Source organism: Brachionichthys hirsutus, chromosome 9, assembly GCF_040956055.1.
Source record: "Brachionichthys hirsutus isolate HB-005 chromosome 9, CSIRO-AGI_Bhir_v1, whole genome shotgun sequence".
Lineage (NCBI taxonomy): Eukaryota > Metazoa > Chordata > Actinopteri > Lophiiformes > Brachionichthyidae > Brachionichthys > Brachionichthys hirsutus.
In genome coordinates this window covers 2,887,210-2,908,254 of record NC_090905.1, presented here as the reverse complement: position 1 = coordinate 2,908,254, position 21,045 = coordinate 2,887,210, and the positions used below count along the sequence as shown (strand labels likewise).

Here is a 21,045-nt window from a genome sequence, read left to right as displayed (position 1 = left end):
ATATAGTATGGACTGTTTTTCCCGTCATAACTTGACGCTGCTATTTCTTCTTCTACTCTGAATTAATGTAGAGCCAATGGGTTAATGTCGTCATCAGGAGTGACGGGCTCGGTAGCCAATCAGCAGGCTCATTCTAGAACGGGCCATTGCGTTGTTTTCGGGAAAAGGGACGTCGCTTGTCAGGAAGGGTTTGCGATAATAATCGTGCGGGCCGTGCGGGGGACATTTCGTGGATATACTTCATACATTTTGGATACTAGTTATTCTTACTGGTTATTTATTTTACAAAAATAACAGTTTATACGCTGCAGTTAAGTTCTTTTGGCGAGAAGCTCCAACTCGCCGTACGGAACGGAAGTTACTCGCCAGCTGCCTGGCTAAGCTTCTAGGTAAGTAAATATAACGTTGTGATCGGAAAATGCGTTCCTTCTGGGCTATTTAGCGAGACAAATCGATTAACATCGTCCTCTATTGTTGTCAAGTGGAGGAATTATTCATCTGCCATTTACTTCGTGCGTGGAAGATAGACCAGTATGAGGCATAATGTCAACCAAGCTTTTAAAACACTTGTCAATCAATACAGGCAAGTGGATTAGTATTAAAATTATATAAAATAAAACAAAATAAATATATGGAAGTAAAGAGAATAGTGTGAGGACTGAATAGTAAGAAGATCTTATAATGTGACGCAACCGCGTAGGTTAAAGCAACACAATTATAAAGTGGGGTCTCAGGTTAAATATTACAGTTTATATACTGGTCGAGGGCTTCACAAGGGCAAGACAAATTGAATCCTGGTGTATTGATTTAATTGTATCGCCTTTAAATGCCACCACGACCTGCAATATCTAAAGAGAACAGATGGAAAATTTCGTTTCAGAGTCACAGCAGCCGTATTCATTTCTAAGATGTGAGAAGAAAGGAAAGCAATGTTCTTATTTCCGATGGATGTTTGTTAAATGAACACAAAACGGATCGGATAATTGTTCTCGTATTCATAGCTGTCTTTGTTGTGCTTCTCGTCTGCAATACGAGCAATTGAGATTATCCAATTGAAGAAATATTTAGCTAAAAACAAGAAAACAAATGGCGATTTTTTTTTTTTTTTAGAAGTGTTTCAAAATGTAAGTAAGAATTGTAAATTTGCATCTTAGATTTGACTTTTTGTTTCTACTGATTTATAAACTATATGCTGTGATGCTTTTGGGTTTCCGATTGATGGTTTAACATTGTGGAAGTGACTTTTGTTGAAACTTCATCGAGCCAAAAATAGACGGAGACTTTGTGACCATCAATAAAATTGCTTTTCAAACATAGTTTTCAACAAGCTGGTAGATTGAAGAAGCGTTAACTGTCAGACCTTTGAAGCACTTGAACCATAAATTTAGGTTTGGCCAACATTTTATAATCTCTTAAAAACTACTTTGTGCAAACCGGGCAGAGTAATATCTCTGACATCAGAATAATGGTGACCGTTTGAATCATACAGGTTTTATTCCACATTATAGCACATTTATTATCTTTTACACCTATAAGAAACATTCAGAAGAGTAACATTGAATTTACTCAGAGCAGTGACTGATTTTTAGAGGCTGAACAGATGACTCACCGAAGCACTTCTCAAGAAATCCAACTGGCGTAAGAGAAACGATAATTTGTAACACTTGTTAGATGAACTATGACGATGACTGTGAAATCACAACTCACTCAACTCAACTTAACCCTCCTGTTATCTGTAAATAAACGCATTTTATCCTTGGGGTCAATCTGACCACAGGGATATTTGCCCCAGAAAACAAAGCACTTTTTTATTTGTTCAGAATCAGAATCAGGTTATTGCCATTGTCAATGAGGGTTCACAGACTAGGAATTTTCCTCTGTGAAGTCCTGCAACATTGAACACATAAATAACCCCTTGATAATGAAACCTTTTACATTTAAATTCCACCCACACATTTTGTACCCATGCAGTGATTGTTGCTGCTACTGTGCTTTCAGATTGGAGATGAAGGCAGGTCTGAAGGAAGGCATAAATATATTTAATTACATTTAACACTGAAGATCGCTTTTTTTAATATTTTGTTGCGTTTGGCATTTTTTAGCAAAGGTTTCCAACAATTTTCTAATGCAGAGGAACTCTTACTTCTGTGAGCAATGCCATTTGGGTGCAAGATCGTCTGGGAGAAAGGAAGAAAGTGACAGGATGGAACTAAATATAATGTGAATACAACTTTGTTGAATGAATTTTGTTCGTGGGTTTTATTGAGCAGATCTAAACATAAAGATGACCATTAAAGAGGGATGGAAATGACGACCGGCATTCAGCACAAAGTGACATTTCCCTTCACGGACGTGTCCTTGGAGTGTTGTAATGAATTCAGCCGTCTGCACTGGTGATACAACAACTTGTGTTGATGGTGAAAGTGTACCATGGGGAAGGGATCCAAGTTGAATGAAGATGAAGGGCTCGTGGCTGCTGATAATGAAGATGATGATGATGAGCTGTATTTGTTGTGCAGCTGGTGTAGAAGGAGCATTTGACTCATCCAACAGTAAAGCTCAGACTCCTCGCTGCCACTGCGCTGCAATGTGTGCTCCACGTATTGATGTAATCATTTTATTTGCACTTCAGTGAGACATCGCTCCATTCTGTGTGCATTTCTGTGTCCTATTTATGAGTCATCATGTTAATGACTATTGAACTGAGTCCCTGCTGCTGTTTGTTGAGCTCACTGTGCAACAATCAATACATTTACTGTACTGCAACACACACACACACAAAAGTTACTAGGTGGTTGGTAATCACAAATTGGCCAACATAAAATGTGAATGCTAATTGAGTTAATACGAAGTTACTTGTCAAATGAAGTTTTAAGTATATTTTACTCCTCCATTTGACTTGAACCTGATTTAGGGTGATGCCTGTGTGTCTTTCCATTTGTCTTAAGTATCTTCTAGGTTTTCCTCCAAAGCTTAAAGTAATTTACAATTAATATGAAGCCACAAATGCTAATGTTGATAGAAGCTAAACGCCCAAGTTGAACATTCAAGGTAACATTCCCACTTACCCCCCCCCCCCCCTCTTCTCCTTCCCTCTCTGTCATTTCACTCCCGCAGTCTCTGAATGCCCGATCTGTGGATGATGGAGCTGAGCAGGCAACTCTGTGGGAAGATGAGGAAGTCGAGTAGGAAGGCTCAGTTCACCCCTTCTCCCACTTCCACTTGGGGCTTGCAGATCCAGTTTTACACGCCGGAGGTGCACCAGCTTGAATACCTCAGCGGCTGCTACACCGCTGAGGAGCTCTGTGTGGATGCCGCAAAGAAATGCTGTGAGTGACTGACCGTCTGGGGAAATCAAGAATTTCCTACTCTTCAGTAATGAAGGGTGGTGGTGGGGGCCTGGGGAGGGGCTGGGCCTCATTCTGGCGTTAGAAAGGCAGAAAGGACTTTTCACAAGAAGCATTTAGATCCAGGTAGAAGTCAGCTGTTGAGCAATAACTTAATCCACCACTGAATAAACACTTCTCAATGAAAATAAACGTTAGAGTCCACTAGATATCCTCCTGTGCGTAGCTCCTACATCAGCACGTGATTAAAAGGAAATGAAGAGGTCAGGATGCCGTGCTGTCAGGAAGTAAGTAGCAAAGCTGTGTGGGACATCAGGCGCCTTCATAAAGGAAGCATGGGTGGGCCCATTCGGAGTAACCAAAGGAGTTTGACGTAGTAAAACATTAAATCCTCTGTGTTTGGGCTGGAGCTGTTTAATATAACATTGATGTGTTTGAACTTTTCTCTCCTCAGCAATCTCTCCCTTGTGCCACAACCTCTTCGGTCTGTATAATAAGACCATCGGCACGTGGTACCCCCCCAACTACGAGTTCAAGGTCACAGATGACACCAGTCTCAAGCTGCACTATCGCATGAGGTAATGCATCGCTGCAGCAGTTTACTGCAGATATTCACCTTGCCTGTTAGTGGACTGTGTGGAACTGAGGTTGCAGGGAAAACTGCCATTGCGGTATCTTAATTTAAATGTGGCAACTTGTATTCTGTGATGTCAAAAGAGTTTGTTCCGCTCTTTCCCATTAGCTTTATGTTTGGTTTCACCTTTTGTAATTCAGAAAATGTCCTTGAAGTTTAGTAATAGAAACTGAGAAATGGAAGTTTTACTTCTGTATAGAGCTATAAATAAACTTGCAACAGGACACGTTTGAGAGGTTTTGCCTTACTTGATATTGCATATCCAGCTGTGCCTCCTATGCACACTGTGATGTCGGTGGAAATATTATATATTGTGAAGCCGTATAAGGATATATACTTACAACATATGACCCAATGATATAAGAATAAAATTCTTACGCTTTGACTTAAGGGAAAATATTTTATGAGAGAGGCCAGCAGTAACATATTTGCACTGGAATAGAAGAGAAAGAAGATGTACTCTGCAAGTGCGGTAATGTTTTAGGGGAAATAAAACACTATTCTTCTGTAATTTGCACTTCCACCTCATTCCGCTTTGAGAGTAAAGCCCGTCTGCATAGGATGCATGTGTGCGTTATGTGTTGCCGGAGGCTGCATTATGATTGTGCATCATATTTTGCCATACAGGTCTGGTATTGTGGTCAGGTCTTGATGTAGCACGATATTCAGCATGAAGAGTCTAAAGAGCCAACAGGATGATTTTTTGTCGTCAAAAAATGACATTAAAATGGATCTGTCTCCTCTCAGGTTTTATTTCAGAAATTGGCATGGCACCACTGAAGGGGAGTCTCCGGTTTGGAGGCATTGTATCAGTAAACTCAGAGGACTGAACACACAAAAAACACCAGAAGGGACGCCACTATTGGACGCTGCCTCTCTAAACTACCTGTTTTTCCAGGTGTGAAAAAAACATTGACAACTACTGGCTGAGTAGATGTCTTTTTTTATTTGTCATTTCTGCATTTGAAAATATTTTGAAAGTACAATTCTGATTAAAACCTCACGCATCAACACAGTTACGTTTTACAACATCAGCAACAGGGAGGAAATGAAAGGAAAAAGTGCAGCCTACATATCACTTATTTATGTTATTAAGAGCCACCGTTGGAAAATAAATTATTTCAGTCCCTTCAAAATATAAAACTACCAAAGAAAATTGTAACCCTGAAGAAATTACTTCCATATATAACAACTTTTAGATGAATGACTTTTAATGTACCGGTAATTAACTATAGTAAATAAAACAGCAGCAAACAGTAAATTAATTAATCAAATGCTTTTCCATTTGTTTTGTCAGCTTGTATGTTTACATTTTCTACAAAATAATCCGCGTGTATGTGTTGCACAGGGCCAGCACGACTTTCAGACGGGTGTGGTTCCACTGCGGGTGTCTCAGTTAGAGGTGGAGAAACACGACATAGAAAATGAGTGCTTGGGCATGGCTGTGCTTGCCATCACTCATTACGACAAGCATATGAATATGTCCACTTCCAATGAAATCAGGTAACACACACACACAGAGAGACATGCACTGAGCTTGTATTTTTGTAAGTATTAAGTTCACATTGATGAAGTAGGATTTTAAGCCCTGAAAGAAAGTGATCCTAAGGTTCTGTCTTTCTTTCTTAATCCCATCAGCTACAAGCGTTTCATCCCAGAGTCCCTGAACCATGACATTAAGCAGCGCAACTTTCTGACACGCATCCGCATCAACAACGTCTTTAAGAAATTCCTGAAAGAATTCAACCACCGGACAGTCAACGAGAGCAACATCACACCGTACGACCTGAAGATTAAGTACCTGTCCACACTAGAGGGTCTGACCAGTGGTCTGGGCAGCGAAGTGTTTGAGCCCATCACGCTCGGTGTGATGCAGGAAGGAGAGCTCAGCAATGGCAGTTACAACGGTAAGGTTTCAGGAAGATAAAGTCACCTGTTTTGTGGCTTTAAGGGGGGTGGGGCTTTGTTTGAGATGTAGTCTTATTTGAATTACTTGGTAATAGATCACTCAAAGAGATAACTGTCACTGAGGTAATTCCCTCCAGAGGAAATCTGCTTTGTTGGCAAGCTAAAATGGGAATACCCAAAAATGACAATGATTCATAGGCACACAATTCAAATTTTACCCAAATCAAGTGCATTTTTGCAGGCAGTGAAATCCAAAATTAAAAGGAACAAGCTGTCAATCTTTGTATTACAGACTACCTAATTCAACCGGTGATGCAGAGCTGGATGATTTGAGTAAATTGCCTAAGATCAGAATTCAGTGTAAACCCACAATAATTCAGGAAGCTGGCTTTAGGCCCACGTAATCAGTGCAAGATTCTCCAAAAGCAAAGTTTGTTAAGCAAGTAGCTAAAATCAAAATATTTAAGTAAAAGTAAATATTTAATATATGGCACAATATAATTTTGTGAGCTGTGCCACATAGTTTGGATACATGTCTAATTATGTGGTATAATGTTTGCTGGCTGCTTCTAGGATACTACAACCAGAGCCAAGGGCAGCACCAGAGTCAGATCCTGGAGATAAGCCATGACATGCAGGTCCTGGTCACTGGTACCACTGGCATTTCCTGCAGAAAGAAGCCTGCTGCTGTGAGTGAAACCGTATGTGCACACGAGTTTCTCTGTCCTCAGATGAACTGGGAGTGACCAATAGCAAATCTTTTGTCTACTCTACAATTACAAAACCATCATACAGAAATTATAGCTACTACCCATTAGCAAAAAAATCTGTTTGATAAGGAACATTACATTTCTGGTAATCTTAAAAGCTCCTATCATCATCATCATCAATTTGAGTCAAATGTTGTGTGTTGGTTTCTTGTGCAGACAAAGTCGAATTTAATTTAGTATAAACTTCGAGATGAAATGACAATACAAAACTTACAATTAAATTGAATGGTGATGGGCAGAGTGTGAATTACTTTGCAAGAGTGGTACATTTTTATTTTTGTTGATTTGATTTGAAGCAGACACCTGTGATTGTCAAAGAAAAAACGAAGCCAAAGAAGAACAAGCCTGATGGAAAGCTGAAGGACGGCACACGCAAGGAGGCGAATGAAGGCTGGGTGGTGTTCTTCGACTTCCATGAGATCACCCATGCTGTCATCAAAGACACCGCTGTCTCTATTTTTGGACAGAACAACAAGAGATTGGTCAGACAGTTTTACAAACAAATTAGTCTTCGTAATAAGTATTCTGTAATGTTCTCTATGAGTATTGGTAGCATGTTGAGGTCTTTGTAGTTTTAAACATTGGTCATCATTTGTTTCCTGAAATAACTGGTATTGGTACATGCTATTAGACGTTACCAATGTTTCATCCTAAAAATAGATGACGCATTAGTAACGTCGCCCTCTGTTGTGTTTCGGCTCTATAAGAGCTCTTATTCTGAACAGTTCTCGCTCCGCCTCTTCTCTTTTCAGGAGTTGCAAATGGCTTTCAGGGCCGAGGCTCTGTCCTTTGCTGCCCTTGTGGATGGGTACTTCAGACTGACGGTGGACGCCCACCACTACCTGTGCAACGAGGTGGCTCCCGCCTCAGTGGTTCACAACATCAGTGACAGCTGCCACGGGCCTATCTGGTTGGTACCACCAGATTAATGAAGGACTCCACATGTCTGTTTCTCGGAGAAACACAGTGTTACTGGACACAAGCTATTAAATGGTGTTAAATTGTATTTGCCCAGTCTGACTGCATCATACACTACTTTACCTGCATGCAGATTACATACATAGAATATAATGTTGTTGTTTTTTTAATGAAGGCTGCCCCCCTTTTGTCAACCCTCCCATCACAACATAACAAGTTTGTGTAAATGTTGTTATCTTAAAATATTAAAGCCAATTTACTACACCCCATTTATAAATTTTCCCCCCTCGCCCAGTACGGAGTATGCTATCCATAAGCTGCGTCAGGAGGGCAACGAGGAGGGCACCTACATCCTACGCTGGAGCTGCACGGACTACCAGTACATCATCATCACTGTCGTCTGCAACGAGGTAGATTTATTAGATATGAGGACACTTAAAAAAAAAAAAAAAAACAATATTCCATAGAAATACGTCAGAAGAGAGACATTTAAAAACGACTCTCAGCTTGCTAATTTTTTGCTCCAGAAAAGTTTGTGAAATAATGCCATTGCTCCATTATGATATCCCAGTGATATGAGAGGCCTCAACTTCCAGACACAGAAGCAGAGAAACAAATATTGGATAAAGACGGGTTATCAGGGTGTGCTACGGCTTTGAGTCTGCTTGGAAGGAAACACAAACATTCTTAACCACCACAGAGATTAGCTTTGCTGCAGTTTATAAAAGAACAGACCTGTTTAGGCTCAACAGTTAGGTTGTTCTTGAAGTGATGTTTATTTGGTGTAACTGTGTAGCTAAACCTTAATACCAATAGTTTCAACTATAAAGCTTAACTTCTAAAAAAATAAACCCACAAAATAACCTCTTTTTGTTCTCCATCCGCTTCTCAGTCAATATAATGTTCAATTTATTATTTTCCTCTTGCTCTATTCTGATCTCTCAATTTCTTACCTCAGTGTTGTATTCTTCATTGTTATGGTCAAATTAAAACCTCTCCCCTTTGGCGTCCAGCTCGACCTGAGGGAGCCTCATCCGGTGCGTCATTATAAGAACTTCCAGATTGAAAAATTGTCCAACGGCTTCCGTCTGTATGGCACCGAAACATTTCGGCCCACTCTTGGGGAGTTGCTGCAACACCTGAGGGGTCAAAGCCTTCGCACCGACAACCTGCACTTCCAGCTGCTGCGCTGCTGCCCTCCACAGCCTAGAGGTAAACATAATCCCATCTCTTACAACCAATACCAAAATAAAGAGTACATTTTCACCACGGCAATGGAGGTAAATCTGTGTTGTACTTTTGTAAAACAATATGTATACTTTTTTAGTGACGTCGCCTGTACATATATCCGAGTACTCCTGTGCTAATGGAGGAAACTAATATTGATAAACAGAAAGGATTTCAGATATTTAATCAAAGTTACTTTTGTGAAGACAATTTGTTTGGAAGAATTAGAAATATGATGATGCTACAGCAGGCTGGAAATATTTCCATCCCATGAAGACCAATAGATTTCCCTTTGCCTTTCCGCTGTAGAAAGAGTGTCTATGAAGATAGGAAAGTTTGTGTGTCTCACTAACCAATGGTTCATGACAAGTGTGTGTGTGTGTGTGTGTGTGTGTGTGTGTGTGTGTGTGCGCGTGTGTGCGTGTGTGTAAAAGTGTCGGGGAGGAAGAGAGTTGTAAATTTGGGTTTCCGGAGCCAAACTAGCACCCTTGTGTTTACTTCACTCTGGGGAAAAGGTGGAGCCATGTATGCATGGATGTGTTGATCTTTTTTGTTGTTGTGTGTATTTGATTAACTATGCTTTGGCATGACCTTGGTTTTGGGTTGAAACCTTTTTTTTTTGATGAAGTTAACACTTTGACGCTGTGCTTTTTTTCTCTGAAATATTTTTGATGCATGTTAGAATGTCCATCCTTCAGCAACTATATGCTGGTATACCTGCATATTGAGAATATGACGCTTGATTTGTTATGGCATGCTGGCGTGTTCTTTTACCTCTTCTATTAATGAAATGGTCACAATTTGGTGCAGCGCAGTACCTAATATTCCATGGATGCTGTAAGGATAGATTGTATTTGTAATTACAGGTTAGTTGGTGAACAGTGTTCTGACAACTTTGACAGTGAATGTAGGGGGATGCTGATGGAGTGCAGATACCTTTTCCTCCCTCAAACCACATTGTGTTGGTTTTGTCACAACATTAGACACCCACACTCGCACACAATTGTCGTGCAGGCACAAAGACGCGTTTCTGCTTCATCCTCCCACACACAACTCTATATGTATGCAAAAAAATACACTGAATCACTTTAGTAACCGACCTGAATAGCTCCTCGCATCATTGCCACAGTGACGTAATTAGTGCGAGTTTGCTTCACCACATGTAAACACGGTGTTGTTTTCATGCTGAACGCAACACCCTATATGAGCGTGAGCTAGCCTTGAGCGAATGCAATGCAGACTTTGAAAATCTAAAGTCCTGTCTGTGTTAGAATGAAATGATCATGTGAGGTGTCTGCAGTCTTATTGTGTCAAATAAGAATTGAATACACTGTATACCTATATGCAAACAAAACTGTGTCTGCTTTTTTTAATACACAACAGTTCATACATCTTTGTGTCACCTTCTGAAATCATCTGTTTGCATTATAGAGATTTCCAACCTGCTGGTGGTCACTAAAGAGAGAGAATCAGCCTCCCAGACACCAATGCAGGAGAGTCAGCTCAGCTTCCATCGCATTCTCAAGGAGGACATTGAACAGGTACGCCCTTCCCCTCTTTACTACTGTCGCCTATGTTATTCTATGGCAGTTGCAGGATGATGTAGATGAAAGTATGTTGATACAGTCCTATATCTAATGTCCTGTTTTCTCTGCTCCCTGCCCGGTTGACCAGGAGGAGCACCTCGGCCCTGGAACAAGAACCAACATCTACATGGGCACACTGAGGGTGAAGAGCGAGGAGGAGGAGGATGCAGGTTACTCCTCCTTCCAGGAGGTCAAGGTGGTCCTGAAGGTGCTGGGTTCTGGACACAGGGACATCTCCCTGGTGAGAGACGCTCTCCAGCTGCCTTTCACACCATGTTGTTTCATAAAGACTTGATGAGCAATTAGTCATACTGGAAAATAACACTTAGCTGCAGCAAGTTGTTCCCAAATCAGATTAAACAGTGAAAGTTTCTATGTCCGGACCCCGGATTAATGGAAGAAAATGGATGGCTCTGTAACATGAGACGCATTCAGTCATCTTTGTCTTCCTGTTGACAGGCCTTCTTTGAAACAGCCAGCATGATGCGGCAAGTTTCCCACAAACATATAGTGCTGCTATATGGAGTGTGCGTCCACCATCAGGAGAGTAAGTGCAGGTTGAGGATTCCGGGTGCACATTAAAGGCTTGATGTCTTTCTAACAGCTGACACCGTCGTGTTTTTCTTGGATTTGTGCGATACAGATATCATGGTAGAGGAGTTTGTCCAGCTTGGACCATTGGACCTGTTTATGAGGCGGCAGCAGAGCCCACTCAGCACAACCTGGAAGTTCCAGGTTGCTAAGCAGCTAGCTGCAGCTCTCAGCTACTTGGTGAGACATTGTAATGCACACCATATATCTGAATGAATAGTCTATAAGTCCTGTAGTAGGGTCACAACACAATCTGGATATTTACCCACTTGATTGTAAACCAGTAGTATTCATTTTTGTCTTCTTGTGTATGTTTGTAGGAGGACAAGAAGCTGGTCCATGGATTTGTGTGTGCTAAAAACATTCTCCTAGCCAGGGACGGACTGGGAAGTGATGGAGGAGGGCCCTTCATCAAGCTCAGCGACCCTGGAATACCAATCACAGTACTCACAAGCGAGGGTGAGCACCAAATACAGACACGCAGTCTCTTTCTCTCTTTCTGCCTCTGCCTGTCTCTGTTTCTGTCTCATGGTGACTAATAGTGAAACCTAACTACCTCCTAGTGCCTTGGAACGTTTCACTAAAACTTCCAGTTTCCTTCCAGTCAGCTGAAGATTCCTGTCCCCAGCCTGAGCGCCACTTGCAGACTGATTTAATTCCTGTTGCAGCCTCTTGTTTGCATTTACCGGTCTAGGATTTGGGCAATGTTATGTTTTACAGTTTTTTTGTACAGTAAAAAGACAGATAAATAAAAAATAAGAGCATTTCTGATAACACAAACGTCATCAGTAATGGGAAATCTTATTTGTCACATAATCAATACACATTGGGCACATTTCCCTCTAAGATTGTAATTTGTTTTTGCAAAAGCTAGATCTGAGTTCAGGGAAGATGGCCAACAAGGGCATTTCTCGGATTGCACAGTTCCCCTCAAATGGCCGCCTCGTGTTTCCGTCTATTAGAGCCAGAACCTGACAGATATAGCACACTGATGTTGTGTAGATGGATCAGCAAACCACAGGACAGACTGGAAATCTTTCCGCACGGATGAGAAATGCCCATGAGAAATGCATCTTTCTTACCCTTTCTTCCCAGAACCATTTCCTCTTCTGTAGCCACAACTTTAGAGAACAATCAGTCTTCCGGTTTTCACATCGACATCCTTGTACGCAGATTTCATTAAACGCATAGTGGACAAAGTGCTGAGAAACCCACCGGGAGCTTCCCTCCTTCCCAGCAATCTGTGATCGCTTGCCTCAAAACTTGAAATCTGTCAATTCCTGGTTTTTTCCTCTCACTCGACTCAATTATATCGTCCGTTCCACCGTTTCTGTCTCCATCTTTTTCCATTCAACCTGTCCATCTCTTATTTGCCTCTTTCTCCCTTCCTTTCCTTTCTGAGCTGCATGCACTTACTAACCGACCCCCTTCGTCTTCAATATGGATTTGTGGAGCTAAAAAAGTCAACTGTGGATGTCAGCCAATCAGTTAGTTGTTCTTCCAGTCAGCGATATAATTCAAAGAGCATTTTTCACTTCAGCAGATGCAGTCAGCCAACATCTCAAGACAGCTAGCCGTACCGCGTTTCACTCTTGGTTCCTGGAATTAGCTGTTTTAGCATTGGCGGTCATCACAATATCAAGATCACAGTTCCGAGTTGGCTAATTTCTTAAAATTATTTATTTTGTGTTAGGGCCTCAAGGGTCAGAAACAAACCTGTATTTAATTGATGCACACATTTTCTCAAGTTGACTTTGTCTGCCTCCGCAGAGTGTGTACATCGCATCCCATGGATTGCTCCGGAGTGTGTGAAGAATGTATCCGCCCTGAGCATCGCGGCCGACAAGTGGGGCTTCGCTACCACCCTGTGGGAGATCTGCTACGACGGAGAGGTCCCGCTCAAAGAGAAGAGACTCACAGAGGTAATGGGCCCAACAAAGGTGACGAGGACAGATCTAAATTCCCTCTCTTTAAAAAAAAAAAGTTATTTTCTGATTCCGTTCGCACAATTTGTTTTAATTTCTGCTCACTATCTTACACTTGGGGTATGGTTTTTTTTATGCTGAGCAGAAGGAGAGGTTTTATGAAACCGAGTGCCAACTAGCAACTCCAGAATGCAGAGAGCTGGCTGAACTGATGACCCACTGCATGAACTACGATCCCATGAAAAGGCCTTTCTTCAGGGCTATTGTCAGAGACATAGACATGCTGGAGGAAAAAAGTAAGTATTAGGAGGCGTTGTGTATTACATTTTAGACAATTTTATGTAATTAGAGGGGTGCTATGTAAGTTTAGTTTCAGACATCGAAGCGGATTTATTGGTAGTCCATCCACCAGGGTTGTTTGTGTTTCTAAAAATATGTTTGAGATTTGCAGAATTTGGAGCGTAACACTGCAGAACAGGCAAAATAATAAAACAGGTTCTGTGTTCAAAGCAGTTCACAGTTGGAATATGTTTTGCATGTTTGGAGTCTCACCTAGCAGCAGCTTAGTACACAGTGCAAAGAGAAAGAAAGAGAGAGAGAGCGAGAGAGAGTTGTTTACCCAACTCGGATGAGGAAGTTCACTGGGTGCATTATCACCCATCTGCCCCTCAGCTGGGCCCCACAGCCAAATAATAGACTCTGCTCTTCCATCTGCTGGTCAGAATTGAGTACTGCAGCCTGGTGCATTAAATCCTTCTTGCATTAAATTGCCAAATACAATTCTAATCCATCATCATATGCGCCAAATAATATATTTATAACACTTCTTTGGCTAAATAAACTATGCCTATAACTAATTATTGATAGCAGTGAATCAGTCTAATGAAAATCTATTAAATTCAACGATCAGCATGGCGACCTGAGTGAGCAGTTATGTAACCTCAGAAGATTCTGCTGAAACCTTTGAGACAATCAACCACAATAGACTTCCTATGACGCAAGTGTGCTCATGTTGAAGAAAAGACGTTTTACAAAACATGTCTCATCTCTTTGTTGCATCTCCCAGACCCGTCGATCAAACCCAAGCCGACACCAGAGGTTGATCCTACCGTGTTTGAAAAGAGATTCTTGAGGAAGGTTCGACTGCTGGGAGAGGTGAACTGCTCCACTGTTTTATGCTGGGGTGTTTTTTTTTTACTTAGCTGTGTGGTAGCCTCACAAAACATACACATTTGTATATTCTATATTGTAAGTAGGTTTATGGATCACTTCTAGTGGCACATATTACCACTAGAAATGTGATGCATGAGCTAAAGGGATTTAACAATGTATGTTCCATATCAGGATCCCACAGTGCAGAAAGAAAGGAACCTTTTTGCAGTTCTCCAAATATCTTTAAGTCATCCATGCTGCTCTCACAGGGCCACTTTGGTAGAGTGGAGCTGTGTCGTTACGATCCTTGGGGAGATAAAACGGGAGAGCTGGTGGCGGTGAAGTCACTGAAGCCTGAAAACCGGGAGGAACAACACACCAACCTCTCGCGTGAGATAGACATCCTGAAGGCCCTCTACCATGAAAACATCGTCAAATACAAGGGAATTTGCCAGGAGGAAAGTAAGATGTTCAAAACTCAACATTAAAGAGTAGAGTAAATCCTATATGTCCTTCAGTAATGCTCAAAGTCTTATCCAGGCCTAGAGGCTACACACAACCTGTTCTGTGCAGAAATATATGAGTCTTGCTAAATATCTGTGTCTGTCTCCGACTGCCTTAAATGTGTAACTCTGTTTGTAGGCGGTCAGGCAATTAAGCTGATCATGGAGTACGTTCCACTGGGAAGTTTGAAGGACTATCTACCCAGCCATGCAAAAGAAACCAACCTTAGCACCCTGATTAGCTACTCCATTCAGATATGCAAGGTACCAGTTTATTTCCACAGATCGGTCCTGTTTTTTCAAGCTCCACAGGCTGCTCCATTTCAATCACTATTTTTTTTTTTTTTTAAGGGAATGGACTATCTGGGATCTAAAAATTACATCCACCGGGACCTGGCAGCTCGAAATGTGTTGGTGGAGAACACGAGGACGGTGAAGATCGGCGATTTCGGCCTTACAAAAAGCATCAAGGACAATGAGGGCTATTACATCGTTAAAGACGAAAACGAAAGCCCCGTTTTCTGGTTAGTCAAGACGACGGAAGGATGTGAACCGTGTTTACTCTCTGGTTTAACTTTGATAGCTGAGATCTTATTGAGAAAAGAGAGATTTTGTGAAGGAAAGTAATATGGGAGTGGGTGCTACGTAAATAGGCAGAATCAGAGGGTAACTGTCTGCAGGACACAGGAAGGAGCAATTCAAGCAAAGGGTGATGTGATAACATCAAAAAGGTCTCTTCATTCAGCTGGTACTGAGCCGTGAGACGTTCATCAGTTGGCTCCCACTATTCACGCTGCCACACTTTGTTTTTTCAGGTATGCCCCAGAGTGTCTGATTGGCCGCAAGTTCTACCTTGCTTCGGACGTTTGGTCCTTTGGCGTGACGATGTATGAACTCCTCACCTACTGCGACTCCACCAAGAGCCCGATGGCGGTCAGTACGCAGCGCGCCGCTCATTATCTTAGAGAAATGCTTATTAATCCGTTATTTATCGAAGCTTGGTAAGGATTCTGCGGCACGACGCAACACACACCTGGGAGAAATCAACAAGTGGATTTCTGGCGTTGCACACCGTTGTTTGTGCGTGGCAGATGGTGTCGGTGCTTGGCCTGATCTCAAAGAAGCAGGCTTGCTTCATTTCTTTATCCTTGCTCATGCAGATCTTCCTCAGCATGATGGGTCGGGCTCAAGGCCAATTGATCGTCATGCAATTGGTGAAGGTTTTGTCAGCGGGGAGGAGGCTGCCACGCCCCGAGGGCTGTCCTGAGCCTGTAAGAAACCTCCATATTAATGCAATGATAATAATAATGTGGGCACAGATGTTGAGACTTTGCAGCAATGCTAAGAAAACATGAAGGAAGTACAGCATTGAAAACGTATTACCTTACTGCGCCACCTACAGGAAAGTTATAGCAGTGGTACTTTGGAAGATTTCAACATTAAGTCTCTCGCTTTGTAACACCTGTAATTTATTCACTGTTAATCGTTCACATTTTTACCACCTGTAAGTCTTTGTTAATCCTTTTTTTAGGTGTACAAGGTGATGCACAGGTGCTGGGAGCAAATGCCCGAGAGGAGGATCACCTTTAAGCGCCTGATCGAGGAGCTGACTCACATGCAGCAACAGCTCCAGCCGCAAAACGACTTTTGAACCTCAAACGGTTTCCGTCTCTGGGAGAAAATGTTACTTTGCATGCAGACTCGAGACCAGAAATACAGCAAAAACTGACCCCAGTTCAGCATCTGCTTTGAGCAGCGCCACCGTACTGAGTCCTGAAGGATCAGCCTTTACAGTCTCATAAAAAGCTTCCACGACTTTGGTATACAGAATTTTTTGCCATGCGTCAGGATCATTGTAACCTTCCATCTTTTTAACATGTTATTTTACGGTGTCATAATTGTGATGTTTCCTCATTTAAGCTTTACAGGGAACATAGACTATCCTGTAAAATCTCATAGGCTACGCCTGTGTTTAATGTGACCTGATATCTTATGGAGGATGTCCACATGCATTGAGCAGATTCTGCCTTTATTGAGAGGAACTTATGCGATGTGAAGGGAAGTCCTGGTAATTATGTGGACACGTGGCTGATGTTATTCTCTCACGATGAAATGTGGAAACTGAGCAAAAACAGGAAGAGCGCGGACGCTCCCTTCCAGAATATTACGCAGTTATGTGGCATTCTTCTCTCGGATGGATGCAGAGTGAATCACTTGTAAGCTGAGATGTGTTTGGACAAGAAGATGATGGGGCACGGGCATTAATCATTCTTTTTTTTTTTTTTGCTTTTGTACCAGAGATTTCTTCATGGGAGAAAAATCAGCCGGTTATTTCTTTTAGAGAACCGCAGAATGATCTTTGATAAGTGTTGAGCCAGATATCAGGCAGAAAGTTTCTCTTCAGAGTTTAAAGATAGCTTGACTGTAAAGTGAAAAATCCTTTAAGGATTTTTCCTTCTGGTTTTAGAAAAGAAGAAAAGACTAAGACATCACAATCAAAACTTTAATTGTGAATTAGCTTCATCTGCACAGGAGCAGAAAATCACGCTTTTGGAACACCCGCACTAGGAAAGAATCATTTCTCAGACACACACACAAAAATCCACTTCTGTCGCTTAATGTTGGGATATGCAGGATGGATATCCCAGATGGTTCTGCTTATGTTCTAGTTTACATCTTTAAATGATGTCATGGACTTTCAACAAGGACTTGAATCATGCATATAAATCCTGAAACACAAGGCGCTTGTGTTTGGAGTACCTGTGAAGGACACTTGAGGGCGGCAGCACTTAATTTTTCATCCTCTGGTTTGCAGCTTTACTCTTTAATCCAATTTGTTATTTTTTTTATGTTGAATTGTACATTAGAAGATAAAGTGGGTTTGAAATGAGGAAGAGCGTGATTCCTCACGCAGCATTTTATGTTTGTCAAAAGTGTTTATTTTAGAGATATGAAAGGTTCACAATTACGGATGTGCTTTTCTTTTAATTATTTACTTTTTGTAATCCTTTGTATCCTTTCTATGCTAAAAATTGTAGCATGTTATCTGTACGCTAAACGCTCTCAGCAGTTTTTCTATTTTAAATCCAGCAGTAAATGTGAAACCTATAAAATCTTGCGTCAAATATTATTAGGATTTGAGACACAGTCAGTTCTGTTTTAACACGACTCCTTTTACTGTGAATGTTTGCAGAAACAAAAAGGAAAAAAAAAAGACTCCAAATGAAAGTTGTGCTTCAGTCCACATTTTATTTAGGAATGTAGGACAGTTCCTTCTGCTCAAAATAAGAGAAAATAAATATATATTTTCAGAAAATAAGACAAAGTATGACTTATGGAAGGTAAAAGTATCCATAAATACACAATGAAAAAATAAATAAAATCATTGTTTTTCACGTTGTCTGTATCAGTCCAAATGCAATACATTATTAACTACAGAAACAATTTGTTCTATATATTACAGTGGTAAATAGACATGCTAATTGCGCTAGAAATACCTTATTAGCAGTAAAACAATAGAAAATGTTGTAAAATCTACAGTATATTTCAGCTAAAAAAAACTAATCCAGATACTTAAACAAAAAATCTGTTTACAAAGCAAGTAGCACAGCAAATCTAGATTCAACTAATTCTAATAAAATGTGTCAGAAATACTTGGTATTGCAAAGCTTTGTGATCAGCATACACAGTCACTACTGCAAAGTCCGCCCTCACCACTGACTCTCCAGTACGATGAAGCACTGACACTTAAAAGAGGCTCTACTTACACGAGAACAGAAAAATTTGGATTTTCCACCTGAAGTGATTCAGCTATATTTATATAAATACAAAAAAAAAAAAAACACGCACAAATATCCACAAAGAAGATTTTCTGTTCTGATATAAATAAACACTCTTTAGAGTCACCATTACATGGAAACAGAAATCCCCACTTCAGCTGGCTCTCACTGATGGGTTACCAGCGCTTCAGTGCGTGTGTGAGAGAGGAGGCTTTGTTTGTGCTTTGTTAATCTCAGAGGACGAAGCCTCTTTGTGTACAATCATCTAGAGGACATCATGTCGAGTTGGTGGACAGTGAGGCACGGACAAGAGATAAACACTCAGGAACGCACACCCTACCCCGGTAAAGAAGGGTTTGATGTTCCACTACAGTAATCAACACACGGAATAGAATGGCCACATAAGATAAAATGCCAATTCTAGGCTTCCAAAATGAATTTCTTTACTATCCACTTCTTCGGAAAGGAAGGTCGCTGAAGCCTTTTAGTTGTCAGAACCAAAGGAGAGAAAAAAAATGGAGGTTCAAAAACAGCCACACGAGAACAGATTGTGTAATACAAGTAACAAGTGAAGAGCCGAAAACGAAGAATCAACTGGACTTGCTCAAGTTTGTTTGGCGACGTTTCGCCTCTTATCCAAGAGGCTGCGTCAGTTCTTCGCCTTCAACCAAATTTGGACAAGTCCAGTTGATTTTTACATCTCTATATCTCTTTTGTATCTCTCCCACATTGCTGCAAGAGTACATTTATTTCTGGCTTGTGTTATTTACATCCTGCAGGGTGTTTACAGACAGATCTGCAGTGAGATTTTAGTTTAGTCGAGGAAAATCAAGAGGGAAAAAAGAAAAGCGCAACGCTTTTAGTGAGAAGAGCGCTCAACTGACCCCGCTGTGAAATAGAGCTGGATCTGGAGAGCTGTAGTTCAACCAGAGGAACTGAACCAGTATTAAATAATTTGTCAAAAAACAGGTTATAATGAAAGTCAGAGATGATTTAGACACAGAATGGCATTGGTTTCATTTGTTTTTGTGCATCATCAAATATTACGCTTTATCCTTTTAAATGTGATTGCTGCAGATTTAGTATGCAGAAAGCGTTTTGTGACAGATTTGAGGGTTGCTGCTGACTGTGACCCGGCGCGTCTGTGCCAGAGACTGCTGTCAGAAATCTACATGCTTGTTTGACTGATAATGGTGGAAGGACTGCTCTCTGGGCGTCTTCTAGCTTTTCCCTGTTGCCGATTCAATCCACAGACGACATTAATAAACACATTAATAAACAAGGGGCAGGAATGGATTCATAGACATCCATAGTCATGTGAGCGCAGAGTGATTAGAGTCCAACTAATACAAGTGTGTGTGTGTGTGTGTGTGTGTGTGTGAGACAGCTCCACAGGTATGTGAAACTCAGATGAGTCTGGCAGACATCGCCAACAGTCTTCACTGAGTGAGCAGACGGGGGGGAGAAATCCCCAAGGATTGAGCGGCTGAAGGCAGCTGGAGTTGTTTTTCTTTCCGCTCATCTCCTCTTACCTCCACTACCTGCCAAAAGCACATTCTTAGAGAGAGCTTCACCCAAAGGAGACACACACACACCTACGGCGCCTCCACACATGCTGGTTCGATAAAAAATAATAAAAAAGCACAGTCTAATATCATAAGAGCTGTCTTAATCGTGTTGCGCCTTTCTGCTTAATATTTTGAGCAAATGACAAATCGAGGAAATTAACAGTTAAGTTACATATTTGAAAAAATAAAATAAAATAAAAAGTCACACTTGTATTTCTTCTTCTGCCTTTCGGTGATTTGAATAGTTAATTTAGATTATAGGCGCTGAATTTTGCATCATCTTTAATTGCTTTGATGCACATCTCTGTCCACAGACAGGGGCATCACAGAGAGAAAGGCTGACGCCACTCACTTGGAATACCACTATAATAAGTCAGGCCTCACTGGTTCCAGCAACTGAATGGATTGTAACAGGCAGACAGACGGGAAAACAGAGGAACATTATCAAATCTGCCTTCTCAGCTGTTCACACACAGAGACTCCATCTCTGGTCAAAACAAGCTCATTTCTATCCACTGAAGGGTGGAGTAGAAAGAGAAGACGAGAGTCAAGATGAAATGCACCTCAGTGGTAAGAAAGAGCAAAGTCAATGAAATGAACTGTCTAAGAAGAGAAAAGGGCTTCAACAAACAGCCACAGATGGACGTGAACAGAAACTCCCCAACTTTACTGGATTCTCTTGCCTTTTGCCCAAAATGAGTTTTGTTTGCAACTTAAAGACTGAGAAATCCAGAAATCTACCAACCAGGCTGAGCAAACAGTCAAGTTCAGGTGCCGGCGTGGCACGGGGGGAGGGGGGAGCCACATTTAGAAAGAGTTTATACGAAATGTTTGCTCTGATTTAAACTGCACTGAGCAGGTCTGCAAATGCAAATAATAATAATCGAATAAATAAAAGCACAGCCGATCGGAGGAGACGGGACAAGACACGAGTCACAACAGTGCATAGACAAGTTGGTAAATAAAAAAACAAAAAATTAAAATGACAGGAAGGGTATGTTGAAAGGTAAATTATATTATTTGTTCAAATCCTAATACGCCAGGAAACACGCGATTATCAAAATGTTAGGAAATGTGTGAAGCGGTGGAAAGATTAGAGAGATTTGTTTTGCCCTTAGTTTGATATTAAAAGCTTAG

The 21,045-nt window shown here is 41.2% G+C and overlaps 1 protein-coding gene across 1 annotated transcript; it reads left to right on the top strand.

Moving 5' to 3' along the window:
• Positions 1-226: 226 nt before the first annotated feature.
• On the top strand, positions 227-19,498 carry jak1 (Janus kinase 1). The gene is made up of 25 exons (XM_068743919.1): positions 227-389; positions 3,118-3,329; positions 3,802-3,925; positions 4,729-4,879; positions 5,330-5,484; positions 5,620-5,888; positions 6,463-6,578; positions 6,959-7,141; positions 7,412-7,569; positions 7,873-7,987; positions 8,591-8,789; positions 10,236-10,345; positions 10,479-10,631; positions 10,850-10,937; positions 11,034-11,161; positions 11,302-11,440; positions 12,752-12,903; positions 13,052-13,202; positions 13,973-14,061; positions 14,328-14,520; positions 14,701-14,825; positions 14,913-15,085; positions 15,377-15,494; positions 15,722-15,832; positions 16,093-19,498. Exons 2-25 carry the CDS (start codon positions 3,125-3,127, stop codon positions 16,210-16,212), a joined length of 3,525 nt encoding a protein of 1,174 aa, XP_068600020.1. The 5' UTR covers positions 227-389; positions 3,118-3,124; the 3' UTR covers positions 16,213-19,498.
• The last annotated feature ends 1,547 nt before the right edge of the window (positions 19,499-21,045 follow it).